The sequence below is a fragment of the Delphinus delphis genome, chromosome 7, assembly GCF_949987515.2.
Source record: "Delphinus delphis chromosome 7, mDelDel1.2, whole genome shotgun sequence".
NCBI classification, from domain to species: Eukaryota; Metazoa; Chordata; class Mammalia; order Artiodactyla; family Delphinidae; genus Delphinus; species Delphinus delphis.
The window spans coordinates 43,856,425-43,873,618 of record NC_082689.1 but is presented as its reverse complement, the minus strand read 5'-3'; the positions used below and the strand labels follow the sequence as shown (position 1 = coordinate 43,873,618).

At 40.0% G+C, this 17,194-nt stretch overlaps 2 protein-coding genes across 10 annotated transcripts in view; one reads left to right on the top strand and one right to left on the bottom strand.

Moving 5' to 3' along the window:
* MFSD6 (major facilitator superfamily domain containing 6) overlaps positions 1–12,908 on the top strand; it is a 74,264-nt gene extending 61,356 nt beyond the window's left edge. For 2 of the 3 annotated variants that reach the window (XM_060016409.1, XM_060016410.1), the window contains exons 4-7: positions 6,069–6,230; positions 7,167–7,265; positions 8,491–8,771; positions 10,619–12,908. In XM_060016409.1, the coding sequence (XP_059872392.1) occupies positions 6,069–6,230; positions 7,167–7,265; positions 8,491–8,771; positions 10,619–10,822 (746 nt within the window). In that variant the 3' untranslated portion in view covers positions 10,823–12,908. Of the gene's footprint in view, positions 1–6,068; positions 6,231–7,166; positions 7,266–8,490; positions 8,772–10,444; positions 10,470–10,618 lie in introns of all 3 variants that reach the window. The other variant, XM_060016411.1, reaches the window with a different exon arrangement.
* Positions 8,476–17,194, bottom strand: part of NEMP2 (nuclear envelope integral membrane protein 2) — a 42,233-nt gene continuing 33,514 nt past the window's right edge. For 3 of the 7 annotated variants that reach the window (XM_060016419.1, XM_060016417.1, XM_060016418.1), the window contains 2 exons: positions 13,714–13,844; positions 12,194–12,279 (listed from right to left, as the gene is read on the bottom strand). In XM_060016419.1, coding sequence (XP_059872402.1) covers positions 13,802–13,844 — 43 coding nt within the window. In that variant the 3' untranslated portion in view covers positions 12,194–12,279; positions 13,714–13,801. Of the gene's footprint in view, positions 8,611–12,193; positions 12,280–13,149; positions 13,361–13,713; positions 13,845–14,375; positions 14,528–17,194 lie in introns of those variants that run through there. The other 4 variants (XM_060016420.1, XM_060016412.1, XM_060016413.1 and 1 more) reach the window with 4 other exon arrangements.

The following is a 17,194-nucleotide window of genomic DNA, read 5'->3' as shown; positions in this document are numbered from 1 at the left end:
ACCAGAACACAAGTGTAGTAAAAATATTGGCAAGCGTTTCAGATTATTAGTATGATTACTAGGTTGCATATTCAAGTTTAAGAACAAGAACCAAAACTCCACAATTGTCATTTGTATACGAGGTATTGTTATCAATCCAGTCCCCTCTTGTGGATTTACATTTGCTGGTTCTTTTCTAGGAAGTAATATGGATTCTTCTTTTTACATGATATTTTGAAATAAAGGTAGTTCAGAGAAACCAATTTTAATTCTACATCTACCCTGGAAAATGTTGGAACATACAAGCCAAATGGCTTTCATTCTTCTGCTTTTAGTACCAGAGAAAAAATTTTTTACTAAATGCTTTACTATTTTTCCCTTCAGTTAATGCCCTGAGTTGCTTTAAAGAGTGTTCCAATGATCTAATCAGTCCCAAAAAAGCAATGAGGAAACTCTGGAATTCTAACTACAGAGAATCTTTTATAACTGCCACGTAATACCAGCCAACAAATTTTAACAATAGTTTAAAAGTATCCTAATTTAAGTCATCCTGCTGGAAAATGCTTTAATTATCTTAGAAGACTCAAAGGTTTAGAAAACCCTTAGAATTGAAAAAAAAAAAAAGAAACCCTATTATTGGAAGAGTTTGTGTGTGTCCAAGCCTTCACATTTAAGAGAATAACTGCTAGAATTATATTTGATCTAGAATTACAGCAAAAATATATTTGTTACTGTTTTGGTCACATAAATACATAGACCCATCTTTGTCTACTTGTAAATCCTGTAATTGATTGGTCAAATATAGACATAACAATAGACTTGGCATCACCACTAAAGTTAATTGACAACCATCTGATGTGGTTTCAGGTCTTTGATGATTCATCTTTAAGAAATAATTTCCAAAATCTATGCTGGATGTTACTATTGAATCTAATTAATGTTGAATAAATTTCATTTTATTTCTCATAATATTTTTGAGTTTTTTCCTTAGTGTTAATGAAAAACTATGCATATCTGAAAAGAAATGGAGTTAGCTGCATCTTTAATAATCTATTCTTTAAAACATATAATATTTTAATTGTGTATTACTGTGTCAACATTTACAGTTAAGACTCTATCCAGGCATTATTCAATTCTGAGAAGGCTGGCATTATCTAAGGTACTGCAGTTGTTTAGTCAGATAAAGCAAACACTTCATTTGAATTCTGTGGAAATTAAGTGTGCATACTGCCTCTTCCATCTTTCTAGTTAAAAAACAGCCTACTTGAAATTATTACTGAAACATATAAGAAAAATTATTTTGATATTTCTCAGTTTACTATAGGGCATATAATCTAATGTACCCAGTGAAAATAGTGTTTATTCTATTATGGATCTACTTAAGTAAAATCATCCTGGTAATTTGATTATATGTCCGACATTGTGAATCTTACCTTGTTAGGTGCTGGATATTTTTGTATTCCTACAGATATTCTTGAGATTTGTTCTGGGACACAACTAGATTACTTGGAACTAGTGTGATCCTTTTGCGTCTTGCTTTTAAACATTACTTAGGTGGTACCAGAGCAGTGTTTAAACTAGGGCTAACCCTTTCATAATACTAACACAAGACCCTTTTGAGTACTCTACCAATCCCAGGAATCATGAGTTTTTCCAGTGTGGCTGGTGGAAACAGGTATTATTCCCAGCCCTGTATGGGTTCTGAGGAATGCTTTCTGTAATGCTTTTGGGGCGGTTCTTTCCCTGGCTTTGGATAGTTTCTATACACGCTCTTGCTAATCAGTACTCTGCTGAATACTTGAGGGAAACCATCTGCAGATCTCTGGAGTTGCTGTGAAACTCTCTGCTCTCTGGTACTCTGACCTGGAGCTCCAGCTGCCTTGGTCTCCCCAGACTGTCGGCTCCATCTCTTCAACTCACTGGTTCCCCCTCTGTGCCCTGTAGCTTTCAAACTCTGACCAGGCAGTAAGCTGGAGCGCCTCATTGTTTCCCATCTCTCTGAGATCACTGTCTTTGTTAGTGATGTCCAGTGTCTTGGGAACTATTGTTTCATATATTTTGTCCAGTTGTTTGTTGTTTCAAGAAGGAAGTAAATCCAGTCCCTGTTATTTTATTTTGGGCAGAAGCAGACTGTCAGATTAAATCTTAAATGAATATTAATCTTTCAGTTTAATTTTCTAAAACATAGGTTGAGTTTCTGTTGATATTATCTCCAAATGAGATTATTTTTCAGGAGGCAAGTCCAAGACTTAATCTAGGCAGAACCAGATGATCTCTTAATCCTTTCCAGCTATCTATAAAACCTGTTGTGACAATATCTTCCTATTACATTTATTTTCCTTATTAGTTTTTTGGCTGCATTGGGTCTGAGTTGTGGCATACGGGATCTTTGTTGAGGCATGTGGGATCTTTTTCGTTATGGCATGCAGTCTGCTCGGGTTTCCCTCTAGCTGTGGCGTGCAGGTTTTCTCTCTCTAGTTGTGGCACGTGGGCTCCAGGGCATGTGGGCTCTTTAGTTTGTGGCACGTGGGCTCTCTCATTGGGGCGTGCGAGTTCAATAGTTGTGGCGTGCGAGTTCAATAGTTGTGGCGCATGGGCTCAGCTGCCCCGCGGCATGTGGGATCTTAGTTCCCCGACCAGGGATCGAACCCACGTCCCCTGCATTGGAAGGTGGATTCTTTACCACTGGACCACCAAGGAAGTCCCTCTTCCTATTACACTTAAAGCCGTGCTCTAGTAAAGATTTAAATTCATACAATGCACAGTTGCTGTACATTAAAATAATCAAATTTTCTTTCACCTGTTATCTTTACCCTCCCCTCCCTGCCAACAAATGGTGAGGATATAATGAAACTGGTAATGAGGCATTGTAAATAGTCTCTACACTCTTGGAAAACAAACTGGAGCTGTATATTAAAAGGCAAAAAAAAATTTATATTCTTTGAATCATTAACCCCACTTGTAGAATTATAGCCAATGTAAATAAGATATGTAAAAAGCTGTATCTCCAGGGCCTCCCTGGTGGCACAGTGGTTGAGAGTCCGCCTGCCGATGCAGGGGACACGGGTTCGTGCCCCGGTCCGGGAAGATCCCACATGCCGCGGAGTGGCTGGGCCCGTGAGCTATGGCCACTGAGCCTGCGCGTCCGGGGCCTGTGCTCCGCAACGGGAGAGGCCACAACAGTGAGAGGTCCGCGTACCAAAAAAAAAAAAAAAAAAAAAAAGCTGTATCTCCAAAAATGTTAATCATAGTGCTAATTATAATGGAAAAAATTGGAAATAACCTTTTTTGTTTGTTTGTTTTTTAAATTTCATTTATTTATTTATTTTTGGCTGTGCTGGGTCTTCTTTTCTGTGCGTGGGCTTTCTCTAGTTGCGGCGAGCGGGGGCCACTCTTCATCGCGGTGCGCGGGCCTCTCACTGCCGCGGCCTCTCTTGTTGCGGAGCACAAGCTCCAGACGCGCAGGCTCAGTAGTTGTGGCTCACGGGCCCAGCCGCTCCGCTCCACAGCATGTGGGATCTTCCCGGACCGGGGCACGAACCCGTGTCCCCTGCATTGGCAGGCAGACTCTCAACCACTGTGCCACCAGGGAAGCCCGGAAATAACCTTTTAAAAGTGAAGTACAGTTCATTTACAATACTGTGTTAGTTTCAGATTACAGCAAAGTGATTCACTTATATTTTTTTCAGATTATATTCCATTATAAGTTGTTATAAGATACGGAATATAATTTCCTATGCTATAAGTAAATCCTTGTTGCTTATCTCCTTATGTACAGTAGTTAGTATCTGTTAATCCCATACTCCTAATTTGTCACCCCTCCTGCCCTCCCTCTCGCTTTTGGTAACCATGTTTGTTTTCTGTGTGAGTCTGTTTCTGGTTTGTATATAGATTCATTTGTATAATTTTTTAGATTCCACATATAAGCGATACCGTATAGTATTTGTCTTTGTCTGATTTACTTCACTAAGTATAATATTTCTAGGTCCATACATGTTGCTGCAAATGGTAATATTTCATTCTTTTTTATGGCTATTATTCCACTGTGTGTATGTATGTATGTATGCATGCATATATATATATATATATACACACCACATCTTCTTAAGCCAGTCATCTGTTGATGGGCATTTGGGTTGCTTTCGTGTCTTGGCTATTGTAAATAGTGCTGCTATGAACATTGGGGTGCACGTACCTTTTCAAATTAGAACTTTTTCCAGATATATACCCAGGAGTGGGATTGGTACCTCTATTTTTAGCTTTTATAGGAAACGCCATACTGTTTTCCATAGTGTTTGTACCAATTTACATTCCCACCAACAGTGTAGGAGGGTTCCTTTTACTCCACACCCTCTCCAGACTTTTTAACGATGGCCATTCTGACCCATGTGAGGTGATACTTCATTGTGGTTTTGATTTGCATTTCTCTGATAATTAGCAGTGATGAGCATCTTTTCATGTGCATGTTGGCCATCTGTATGTCTTCTTTGGAGAAATTTCTATTTAGGTCTTCTGCCTGTATTTTGATTGGCTTGTTTTTATGATATTGAGTTGTATGAGCTGTTTATATATTTTGGATATTAACTCCTTGTTGGCTGCATCATTTACAAATATTTTCTCCCATTTCTTAGATTGTCTTTTCATTTTGTTGATGGTTTCCTTTGCTGTGCAAAACCTTTTAAGTTTGATCAAGTCCCATTTGTTTATTTTTGCTTTATTTCTTTTGCCTTGGGAGACTGATCTAAGAAACTATTGCTACGATTTATGTCTGAGAATGTTTTGCCTATATTCTCTTATAGGAACTTTATGGTGTCATGTCTTACATTTAGGTCTTTAAACCATTTTGAGTTTATTTTTTGTATATGGCATGAGGCAGTGTTCTGGTTTCACTGATTTACACATAGCTGTCCAGCTTTCCCAACACCACTTGTTGAAGAGACTGTCTTCTCTCCACTGTATATTCTTGCCTCCTTTGTTGCAGATTGATTGACTGTACATGCATGGGTTTATTTCTGGGGTCTATTCTGTTCCGTTGATCTATACGTCTGGTACCCAGTAAGAGGTCAATATCCAAAATATATAAGGAACTCTGACAACTCAACAGCAAAAAACCCAAACAACCCAATTTGAAAATGGACAAAAGACTTTCTCTAACGATTTACAAATGGCCAAAAAACACATAAAAAGATGATCAATATCACTAGCCATTAGGGAATGCAAATCAAAAGCACAATGAGATACCACTTCATACCCATTAGGATTGCTATTATAAAAAAACACAGAAAATAACATCTGGTGAGATGTGGAAAAATTGGAACTCTTGTGCATTTCTAGTAGTAATGTAAAATGGTGCAGCTATTGTGGAAAACAGCCCCTCACAGTATTAAATATATTATTACCATATGACCTAGTAATTCCACTTTTAGGTATAGACCCGAAAGAACTGACAGCGGGGACTGAGATACTTGCCCATCAGCGTTCACGGCAGCAGCATTCACAATAGCCAAAAGGGGGAAACCGCCCAAATGTCCATTAACAGATGAATGGATAAAAAAGTTACAAGGCTACATATCCTTTAGCCCTAAAAAGGAAATTCTGGCACATGCTACAACATGGATGAACGCTGAAGACATTGTGCTAAGTGAAATAAGCCAGACACCAAAGGACAAACACTGTATGATTCCACTTATATGAGGTACCCAGAGCAGTCATAGTCATATTCATAGAGACAGAAGGTAAGTGGTGTTTCTCAGGGCCTGGAGGTAGTATTGTTTAACGGGTGCTGAATTTCAGTTTGGGATGATAAAAAAATTCTGGAGATGGACGGTAGTGATGGTTGCACAACACCGTGAATGTACTTAAAGCCACTGAACCATGCACTTAAAAATGTTTGAACGATAAATATTGTTACGTATATTTTACCACAAAATATTTATCTTTATTAGGTATGTATATGTGTGTGTATATATATACACACACACACACACACACATATATATATATATAGTTAAGTAAATAACTCATGTTCCAAAAAAGAGTAATGTAAGGAGTGCTGATCGGTCACCCTGCCCGCTCCTCTTCCTCTCCAGGAGTGACACACGCGGCCATCTGGGCAGCCTGCATCTCTTATCTCAGCGCTGCGGTTCCCCCAGAGCTGAGGACATCTGCTCAGGGCATCCTGCAGGGCCTTCATCTGGGTTTGGGGAGAGGTTGTGGAGCCATGATCGGAGGCGTGTTAGTCAATTATTTTGGTAAGAATGGTTTTCTCTTTTTCTCTTTCTTCTTTGATGAAAACTTAACAAATTTTTTTAGCAACCCCTCAATAAACACTCAAATTATTACTGAAGATTGCCAGAAGCTAAACTCCATTGTTCATATATTCTCTTTCTAGCTTTCATGGTAGTCAAAATTGCAGAGCAGTATGCTTCAGTAGTTAAGATGATTAGAGCCAGCTTGTAACCGTACACGCTTCTCTGACAGCTTAATGCAGCTTAATGCGATGCTACACAGATAGCTCAAAGGAGCCAAACAAATGAATAATCACATGTGCTTTTGGTTTGAAGTAAAGTACCCTAAACCTGCTGATAATAATGCTAGAGGAAAGAGAGTTCATCATTGTTGTTCCATCAGGAGATTTTGAACCAAAAAAATCTAACTATATGCTGGCTTTGGTAACGTCACTGCATCTGTGACAACACAGTCTGTCTGCCCTGTCAGATCTCCCTTATTGGAAATACAAGGGCAGGGCTGAGGTGGAGATGGCATTATTCTGCTCCAGGAATCTTGAGTATTCAGGTCCCTAGAAGGTGGGCTCAGAGATGTCTGAATATATAGCACTACTTGAGCTCGGCTGTTCTAATTACAGATTAATAAGGTTGTTTAATATATAGTTAGGTAAATTGTCTTTATGAAGAGAGCACCACTGAATTTTAAAATGGCACTCGGAGACAGTCCTTTATTTTATAAATGCAGTTTTAAAATTTGATCAATGACAGATATCCAACACCAGCACTTGGATCTCTTGACACCTGCCCAGACCTGTGCTTTTCCTACTATATGAAGCTAATGGCCATTTGCCATTCTTTGCTCTGCTGCCTTTGCCCTGAACTTCAGAACATTGACAATTTTGGATGAGGGCTACCTGTCTTTCCGGGAATCACTCTACAGAGTGCTGTTTGTTTCCACAGGGGCTGCTGCAACATTCCGAGGAATTGGCATGGCCTGCCTGGTGATCCTCCTGTTCTTTGCCCTGATCCAGTGGCTGGCGGTGCCAGATGAGGAAGAAGGTAAGCATGTTCGTTGTTCTTTAATGGTTCTAAAGGTTGAAGCCGTGGGGAATTCTACACATACCCCTCAGAAACCCAGAGGTGGAAACAGAGTGTACCACAGACCTGCATGGCTAGATTTTCTCGGGGGTGTATCAGTGAACTCGTGCACCATTGCTGGAGAGAAGCCACTTGCTATGTTGAAAAGAACTGGTTGTTTTAGGCAGCTTGCTTTTGTTTTGTTTTACGGTACAAGGTACTGGGGAAAGTATTGGTTTTAAATTTCTCTGGTATTCTAAAGAGATTTAAAATTTAAATCAGATATGTATAGGATTATACAGTAATTTTACTATTAGCGATAGGAAGTGGGATTAATCTCTGTGCTTTTACCTTCATTTGATAAAAATGTCTAAACCTTAAATTTGAAGTTTTCCCTTAATTAGGCGTGGCCTTCTTAAATGTATCATACAGAAAGAAGGTTATATCCAATATAATGTGTTGATGAGAACAAGCTTTCAACTTTTGGGGGGAATCAACTTTTTTTTTTTCAATGAAGAAGGCCAACCATTAAAACAAATATTCTTTCTCAGCTCTTGGGTCCTGGAACAGGGCTCATCTTCTATGGTGTCCTGTCCTTTGAGGAGCATTTGCTTCAAGTACCCGAAGTGCTTCTGTTAAGAGAAAAACTAACTTGTTACAGAAACCCCAGAGACAGATTTTAATTCCAACAAGTTACTCAGAAGGAAAGACCAGTACTGACTTTTCTTATTCTTGTTCTTTTATAATCCTAACTAGATCATCTCTCTTATGCAGCTTAGTCCATGCCTTCAGTAAAAGGCCAATAAAGGCAGCTACTGTGTGATTTTTCCTATTTTGATGCTTATCTTTAAAAATCTCAATCCTGTAAGTGGGCCTAAGGCAACATTCACTATAACCTATGCCCCACAGATGTTATATACGTTAACTGAACCAATACATTTCATAAATAAATATAAGTTAATGTCTGTTAAGCCCTGTAAGGAGACCCTGGAAGGTAAACATCACATTCATTTGCTCAGTACTTGTGCCAAGTAGAGAAGCCGCCCTTGTTACACAGCAACTTATCAACATTCCCAAGCATACTAGAACGGGCTTATCGAGGTTGTCCATTTGTTCAGTTTTTATTATTTATTTATACATACATACATACATCTGTTTAAATATGTAAAAACTCTGAGAAACGATTTAAACATGGCTTTCTCTCCAGACAAGACGATGCTGGCAGAAAGGATTCCTGTTCCTTCTAGTCCTGTTCCCATAGCAACCATTGACTTGGTCCAGCAACAGACAGAAGATGTTCTGCCACGCGTTGAGCCCAGACTTCCACCTAAGAAAACCAAGCACCAGGAAGAACAGGAGGATGTGAACAAGCCAGCCTGGGGTGTCAGCTCCTCTCCCTGGGTGACCTTTGTTTACGCACTCTACCAAATCAAAGAGATGATGCAGCTAACAAGAGACAACCGTGCTTCTGAGATACAGCCTTTACAGGTAAAAAGTTCCTCTGCTGCCTTGCCTTAAGCAGGCTCAGTTGTTTCAGTTATTCAGTTATTCATTCAACAAGATTTATGGGAGGTCTGGTGGGGGAAATAGACATGCAGACAAATAATTTCAGTGCTTTGTGACAAGTGTATTATAGAGGTGTATACAAGGTTCCATAGAGGGAAAATTCTGCCTTATGCGGTTCAGGAAGGCCTCACAGAGAAGACAGTACCTCTTGAAAGAAAGAAAATAAATCCATTCTGATTTTATATTTCTTTGAAATGTCTGTTTTGGTGGACATTAGTTACAGTATGGATATATGGTTCTTGCCTTGGTGAATTATATATTAATCTCTGTAATTTAAAAATTCTAATGGGGACATTCTATATAATAGGACCTCAGTAAATATCTGATAAATTAAGTAACACTCTGAGCCACTAAATGGGTCTGACAGGACACCTAACTCAGTGGAAATGTGGTTTTGCTAGCGGGCTCACCTGAAAGATAAAAAGTGGTTTTTCTTGTCCCTAGAGGCGTGGTCTCTCCTGAGTAGCGTCGAATCGCATGGATAAAAACACTGTAGGTAATTGTAACTGAAGCTATATAATGCTTTTGGAAAATGTTTAAGCGTAACTTCTGTGAACAGTTTAGCCAAAGTAATGAGTCTACTTCCCCTGTGTTTTTATTAATCACTCCCTTTCACTTGATGAATGTCAGCTCTGTATCTAGAGTAGCTTCAGAGGACACAGGAGGAGAAAAATAAAGGGGAAAGACTTTAAGAGTAGTTTGAGTAATTGCCTTAATTTGAACTACCTCAATTAAATTTATCACAATTTTGTAAACTGACCTGTAATATTTCTCTAATTTAAACCAAATCTGATTCTTTGCTGATAACCATAATGCAGTCTAGTCCATGTATGATCCTATTGGCTTATCAAGATAATAAACTCACACAAATCCTCTGCTCACAAGTCAAGGAAGCTATCAGGGTAGGAGGAGCATAGGAAGGATGTGAAGCAAGGAGGTGATGCAGAGGAAAGACGAGTTCTGCCTGAATGGCAATGTTTGCATTACTTTGGATACTCACCCTTGTTTTCACAGAAGCCTATTAGGCTTAAGTATCATTAACATTTTTTATGATATATTAAGATTAATAAAAACTGGCTAGTATGGCTTAGCTACTCTTATGAAGAAGTCATTATACTAATATTTTTTCTTTTACAGTTTAGAACTACAGAAATAAAACTTTTGTTTTTCTTTTTGGGTGCTCAGCTCTTTGAAGTGATGGGTACTAATTCAGAGGAAAATCCATAAAAAAAGAAATGTTTCCTAATTTTTACAAACCAACTTTTAGTGTGTACTTTAAAATCCCAACTATACATCAGGACTCAATTTCAGGACCTTCTTTTCCTGGCCGTGTCTCTGAGGCTGAGGATGCCTTCCTCACTTCCTGTGGGACAAGGTGCTTTCCAGCCTTGAATTCTCTGGTCTTAGCAAGTGGACTGAGTTCCCGTTCCATGCCGCTTGCCCAGTGACTTGCCACAGTGGCTGGTGGGGGCCCAGTAAATATGTGCTGATGTAAATTGTTCTCCTAGGAGTAACAGGCATGTTGGTAGTAAAGTTCCTTTATCCACAAGATACGTCTGCTTATAGTGTCTGTGTTTTTCATGCGGCTTGGACAGTTGCACGTAGGAAAGGAGATGAAAGGTAAGACATTCTATCCTTATTCCTCTGTTACTTGTTTCCTGAAGTGGTTACTTCAGGATGATCTCCCCATGTTTCGTATATCTTACTTGAAAGCATATAAAAAGTTTGCTAGCATTGACCATGGGGCACCTCCTATTTTTTCCTTCCAGGGGACCAGTGAGGATCGGGAAACTTCTCCAACTGGTGGAGCCCGGCCTGGACCACGTGAGGCTCCTTCTGACCCATCAAGAAGCCAGCCGTCCCCTCAAGCAGCAGCATCTCAGACGCAGAGCAGCCCCACTCACCCCAGTGTAGACCCGCGCAGGGAGGAGACTGAGGACCAGCAGGTTCAGCCTGCCTCTGGGGGACACTGAGGGGTCCTGCTCATCTCACACCCTGCATGGAACTGGGCTCCTCTGCCAGCACAGAGGGAGCACCTTGAGGAGCACAGCACCACATATGCTGCTGAACACCTGAATTCATCAATACAGAAATACACACACACACACACACGCTCACACACGTAGAAGCTACAGTACATATTGGCAGAAATAGGTCAACTTCCGTAGTCTCACTGGAGTCACAGAGGGAAAATGGATTTCAGTGAGGACTTTCAGTTCTTGGATTGGTAGGTTAAGGACTACAGGACTTCTCTGTCAGGGCAGTAAGAGTCGAAACCAGCAGTTACACTAAATGAGTGGAGGGAAAGAAAGTGTTTCAAGGTGAATGCTGATATAATTTCCCTCTTCTGATTATTTATCCTAATTATTTGGTTCTTAATGCAAACTGGGAAGAAACAGAATACATCTATAATTTTGTTTCTCTTAAAGAGAACAATTAAAAAAATTTTAAGACATATTTTAAAAGTAACCAGATAAAAGTTAGTGGCATCTATGCTTTTGTTTAAAAAAAAAGGAAAAAGTTTCATCAGAAACTTGGCATATCTCTAGCAAATATATTTTTATATGGGTATGGTGTAAAATGAAAATAGTCAATTCTTTGAGTGGCGAAAGCTGTTACTGACTACTGCAAGCTAAGCTGAGCTTTAAAATGCCTTTTGTTTTAAATGGGCTTTAAGACCAGAGGAGGGAATATTTGAAATCAGCCAACCAACTTAGTATCCTGTGGCTTGATAGACAAGGGTTTACTAAATATATTGATACTGTAAATAGCCTCTATCACTATTTACAACTTTATAGTGATGTGGGCTCTAATTAGCTGATGGACTAAAACAAACACACAAAATCACTGAATTCCTAAGGGTTTCTTTAATTAAGCAGTACTACTTACAAATAACAGTATAAGATTTAAGTGCCTAGGGAAGGGATACAATTTTTAAAAATTACATACTGGTTCAGTTTTGTTTTGTTTTTGGTGAGGGGAAAAGGTGGTGAATAGGAAACCAGGAATGAAAAAGACAGAAATAAGAAGTAAGTACACTTTCCAATGACTAAAGAAAAAATTCTCAGTATATTCTTTCCCACGAAGACATAGTCAGACACTGGACAGTTCAGATACAGGCATGCTACTGTAAATATTACAGCTACAGTCGACAATGGCCGGGTGACTCATGCATAAAGCTTGCTGCTAAAAATGAAACCTGAGGTTATAGGAAGCCTTGGGGGAGGGCTGTGGACAAGGGAACATTGCTTTAGCTGAAGGAAGGTCAATTATATAGTGTGTATGATACTGTGGATGAGTACAGGAGAGAGGAAAGAAAAGAACAGAGTTAAAAATGAGCAACTCACCTTACTCTCTGACTCTGATTAGGCAGGACCAATTATAAAGTGAGGACTTCTCCATGATACAGTACTTCTGCCCACAACTGCATCTGGAAGAAGAAAGTCTACACTCGGATATCTAGCTTCACCACAGAACACAGCTTAAAAACAAAATAACGGGAAGAAATAGAATTAAGCAAATAGTTATTTTTGCACTTGAACTGAAATGTACTGTACTGTAAATTATCATGACTCATTTTAAGTGACCTTTAAAAATCAGATGTATTTATTATGCTTATGTCATTATAGAAATAAAGAAATGGGTGACAGGCTGAACCTCACCTATGAATGTACAGTATGTGGATTTGTGAAACTGACTGTAGGAAGTCAAAAAACTTCTACTGTGTCTTGTGTTTACAGTTCTGATTTATTCCTCTGAAAAGCCTGCTGTTTTGGAAATGCACAGTTGACATGTTGAAATAAAAATAAATACCATTTTTAAGTATTTCTTAAATGATAACGATGTGACCAAACAAATAAAAGTCCTTCACTCTGTAATGAATGAGATCAAACTCTACAGGCCTTTGTTATGAGACGTTTACTGTGAGAGGTGATTAAACAGTGCAGTAATTTCCAGCCTTTGAGAGCAGACACCTTCATGGGTTTGTGGACTTTGTGACTTCCTCCTGTCCTCAAAGTGCCATTAAAAAAAAAAAAATTAAAGTGAATTCAAATTAAATTTTGATTTGAGAATTTTCTAATCCCTTTTGAGATCCCCTGGAAATACCCAGGGAGGTCACAAAGCCCAGGTTGGTAATCACGACCTTAATGACTTGTTTCATATGCTTTTCCCCATAATTGTAGAAAAAGTGAATTACGCAAAGCGCTGAGCTCACGTGGATCCAAAGAGGTTAGTTACTGATTATTAAACTATCACTCAAGGCCTTAAGTAGAATAATAGATGACAATAACACACATACCTCCACCAGCCAATAAACCTCATGAAAAGCCTAAGGAATTCACAGGAAGAATATCGCTGCCTTACTGGCTTATTAGTCTTGTCACGGGCCACACGAAGCAGACAGTCGGCTAAGTGCTCCCCTCTGATTTGCCGTTCCTCCAGGACTGCTGGGCGTGGAGGCTACTGGTGGTGCTGAGACCATTATTTAAGTGGTATTCCTTGCAGCCAATCTGGAGATAAGCAATGATTCCAGGAAACAGGGAGCCACACCCACTGTTACGGGGTGCTTGGTGTGTGCTGATGACATCATCGTTTTGTGCTAACAACAACACACTGTAATACATATCACTACCCCCTCTTTAAATATGAGGATTTTGGAGCTGAACTCGGCTTACGTTATGGGAACAAGGTCACAGTCCCAGAATTCAAACTCAGACCCGCCTGATGCCCAAGTGCAGGTCCACCCAGGACCTTCTCCAACCCCAGGAGGCGGGGAGGCCACCCTCTGCTTCTGTTGTGGTAGAACAAGCCTGAAAGCAGCCCCGGCCATTCTGAACCCTTACCTTGTGTGCCTGATACTCACCCTGTGTAGTTGCAGTTGCATTTAGGATCGCTGGCTATTCCCAGATACATAGAAATCCAGCGCCTTCAAACTCCTGCTGCTCTGTTAATCATGAGTGCCACTCTGGAGATAACTCGGAAGGTCTGGCAACCCTGCAGAGAAAACTTGGAGGTTGCAGGGACTCTGAAGACCAGTGCCAGGGGAGCTGGGAAGGGCCAGCAGACACACCCACCGGTCAGTAACCTGAGGCAACAGCTTCGTAAAGCAGCACTGTCAGGTGTGGTAGCCATTAACCACAGGTGGCTATTAAGTGCTTACAGTGTGGCTAGTGCATCTGAGGAGTTAGACTTCTGTTATTTATTTTTTTAACTAATTAATTTCTGGCTGCATTGGGTCTTCGTTGCTGTGCACTGGCTTTCTCTAGTTGTGGTGAGTGGGGACTACTTTTCGTTGCAGTACGCGGGCTTCTTGTTGCGGTGGCTTCTCTTGTTGCAGAGCATGGGCTTTAGGCATGCTGGCTCAGTAGTTGTGGCTCGTGGGCTCAGTAGTTGTGGTTCGCGGGCTCTAGAGCACAGGCTCAGTAGTTCTGGTGCACGGGCTTAGTTGCTCTGCAGCATGTGGGATCTTCCTGGACAAGGGCTTGAACCCGTGTCCCCTGCATTGGCAGGTGGATTCTTAACCACTGCACCAACAGGGAAGTCTCTCATGTCAAATTTAAACAGCCATCTGTGGCTCGTGGCTACCATACTAGACAATGCAGGAACACAGGAAGAAAATTACCTTTGGGAGATCTCTGGGTCTTAGTTTTCTCATCTTCATTGTGAAAGACTGGACCCTAAAATTAACGTTATTTTGCGAAAATGAGGGCATGCTGTGACAGAGCTGACTGTAGGCAAATAAAAGATGATTTTCCCTTCAGAAATTTTTCTCTCCTTGGGTGCAGTGGGACAAGACAAAGCTACTTCTGAAGCCCCAAACCACTCCTGTGTCATTTCAGCAAAGCTCTAAGAATTCCTGGCTCAAAAATTCCAAACCATCAGGCAGATGGGAGAAAGGTCAGTGCCTGGATGGGAACAGAATAAAGGGGTGAGAGAAAGGGGGAGTGGGTTCTCAAATCACTAAGTAATTTACCTTATGAGAGGACAAACTGTGGTTTAAAATAAGAGAGTAACTGGAAACTTGGTGATGTCCAGAATGGGGAAGAAATGAGCCAGTCCAGGTGAGCACCTTACTCTCACTCAACTCCCATCAGCTTCGGACGGCTAATACAGGACCACGTGCCCCACTGTGGCTCCAGGGAGGTCCTGGTTTTTAGATGGCAACCCAAGGACCTTACAGGTTAGGATTGCCGGCTCTGGAGCCTCATTGTCTGGATTTGAGTCTTAGTTCTGCCAGTGAGAACTCACATTAAGTAACCTCTCTGGGTCTCACGGCCCTCCTCTGTAAAATTAAGATGATTACAGTATCTGCCTTACAGGTTCTTTTGATGGTTAAATGACATACCTGACACACAGTAAACACTCGATAAATGTTGCCATTATTTTTGTGTGACAAATAGCCCATGGCAAGGGGAGTGTTGTCTTATTTCCCATCCAGGCCCTAGCTCTTAGTACTTTGTTAACATTAATCTATAACCATATTGCATGCTCCCAAACTACAGTGCTATGTTAAACGTTTACCTATACCTAATAAGCTGTCTAGTAAGACATTCAGTTCCAACGTGCATTGTAAACATTAAGTGGTTGGAAATATGAATTAGTTAAGGGACAAAATTAAAACATAAGTTGAAGAGAAGGGGGAAAAATGACAAGTAATTTATATGGCAACAAATTGGACAACCCAGAAGAAATGGACAAATTTATAGAAATATTCAGCCTGCCAAGACTGAGTCACAAAGAAACAAACAATTTGAACAGACCAATCACTAGAAGTGAAATAGAATCTGTAATGATAAAAACTCCCTGCAAATAAAAGTCCAGGACCAGACGGCTTCACTGGGGAATTCTACCAAGCATATAAAGAAGAATTTATACCTATCCTTCTCAAACTATTCCAAAAAAATTGAAGAGAAAGGAACACTCCCAAATTCATTCTACAAGGCCACCATTACCCTGACACCAAAACCAGACAAAGACACTACAAAAAAAGAAAATCAGAAGCCAATATCTCTGATGAATACACATGCAAAAATCCTCAGCATAATATTAGCAAACTTCAGTGGAACAGGATGGAAAGCCCAGAGATAAACCCACACACATATGGTCGGTCACCTTATCTTTGATAAAGGAGGCAAGAATATACAGTGAAGAAAAGACAGCCTCTTCAATAAGTGGTGCTGGGAAAACTGGACAGCTACATGGAAAAGAATGAAATTAGAACACTGCCTAACACCATACACAAAAATAAACTCAAAATGGATTAAAGACCTAAATGTAAGGGCAGACACTATCAAACTCTTAGAGGAAAACATAGGTAGAACACTCTATGATATAAATCACAGCAAGATCCTTTTTGACCCACCTCCTAGAGAAATGGAAATAAAAACAAAAATAAACAAATGGGACCTAATGAAACTTCAAAGCTTTTGCACAGCAAAGGAAACCATAAACAAGACCAAAAGACAACCCTCAGAATGGGAGAAAATATTTGCTAATGAAGCAACTGACAAAGGATTAATCTCCAAAATTTACAAGCAGCTCATGCAGCTCAATATCAAAAAAAAAAACAACCCAGTCCAAAACTGCACAGAAGACCTAAATAGACATTTCTCCAAAGAAGATGCACAGATTGCCAACAAACACATGAAAGAATGCTCAACATCATTAATCATTAAAGAAATGCAACTCAAAACTACAATGAGGTATCATCTCACACTGGTCAGAATGGCCATCATCAAAAAATCTACAAACAATACATGCTGGAGAGGGTGTGGAGAGAAGGGAACCCTCTTGCACTGTTGGTGGGAATGTAAATTGATACAGCCACTACGGAGAACAGTATGGAGGTTCCTTAAAAAACTAAAAATAGAACTATCATACAACCCAGCAATCCCACTACTGGGCAAATACCCTGAGAAAACCATAATTCAAAAAGAGTCATGTACCAAAATGTTCATTGCAGCTCTATTTACAATAGCCAGGACATGGAAGCAACCTAAGTGTCCATCGACAGATGAATGGATAAAGAAGATGTGGTACATATATACAGAGGAATATTACTCAGCCATAAAAGAAATGAAATTGAGTTATTTGTAGTGAGGTAGATGGACCTAGAGTCTGTCATACAGAGGGAAGTAAGTCAGAAAGAGAAAAACAAATACCATATGCTAACACATATATATGGAATCTAAAAAAAAAGAAAAAAAATTGGTCATGAAGAACCTAGGGGCAAGACAGGAATAAAGATGCAGACCTACTAGAGAATGAACTTGAGGATACGGGGAGGGGGAAGGGTAAGCTGTGACAAAGTGAGAGAGTGGCATGGACACATATACACTACCAAA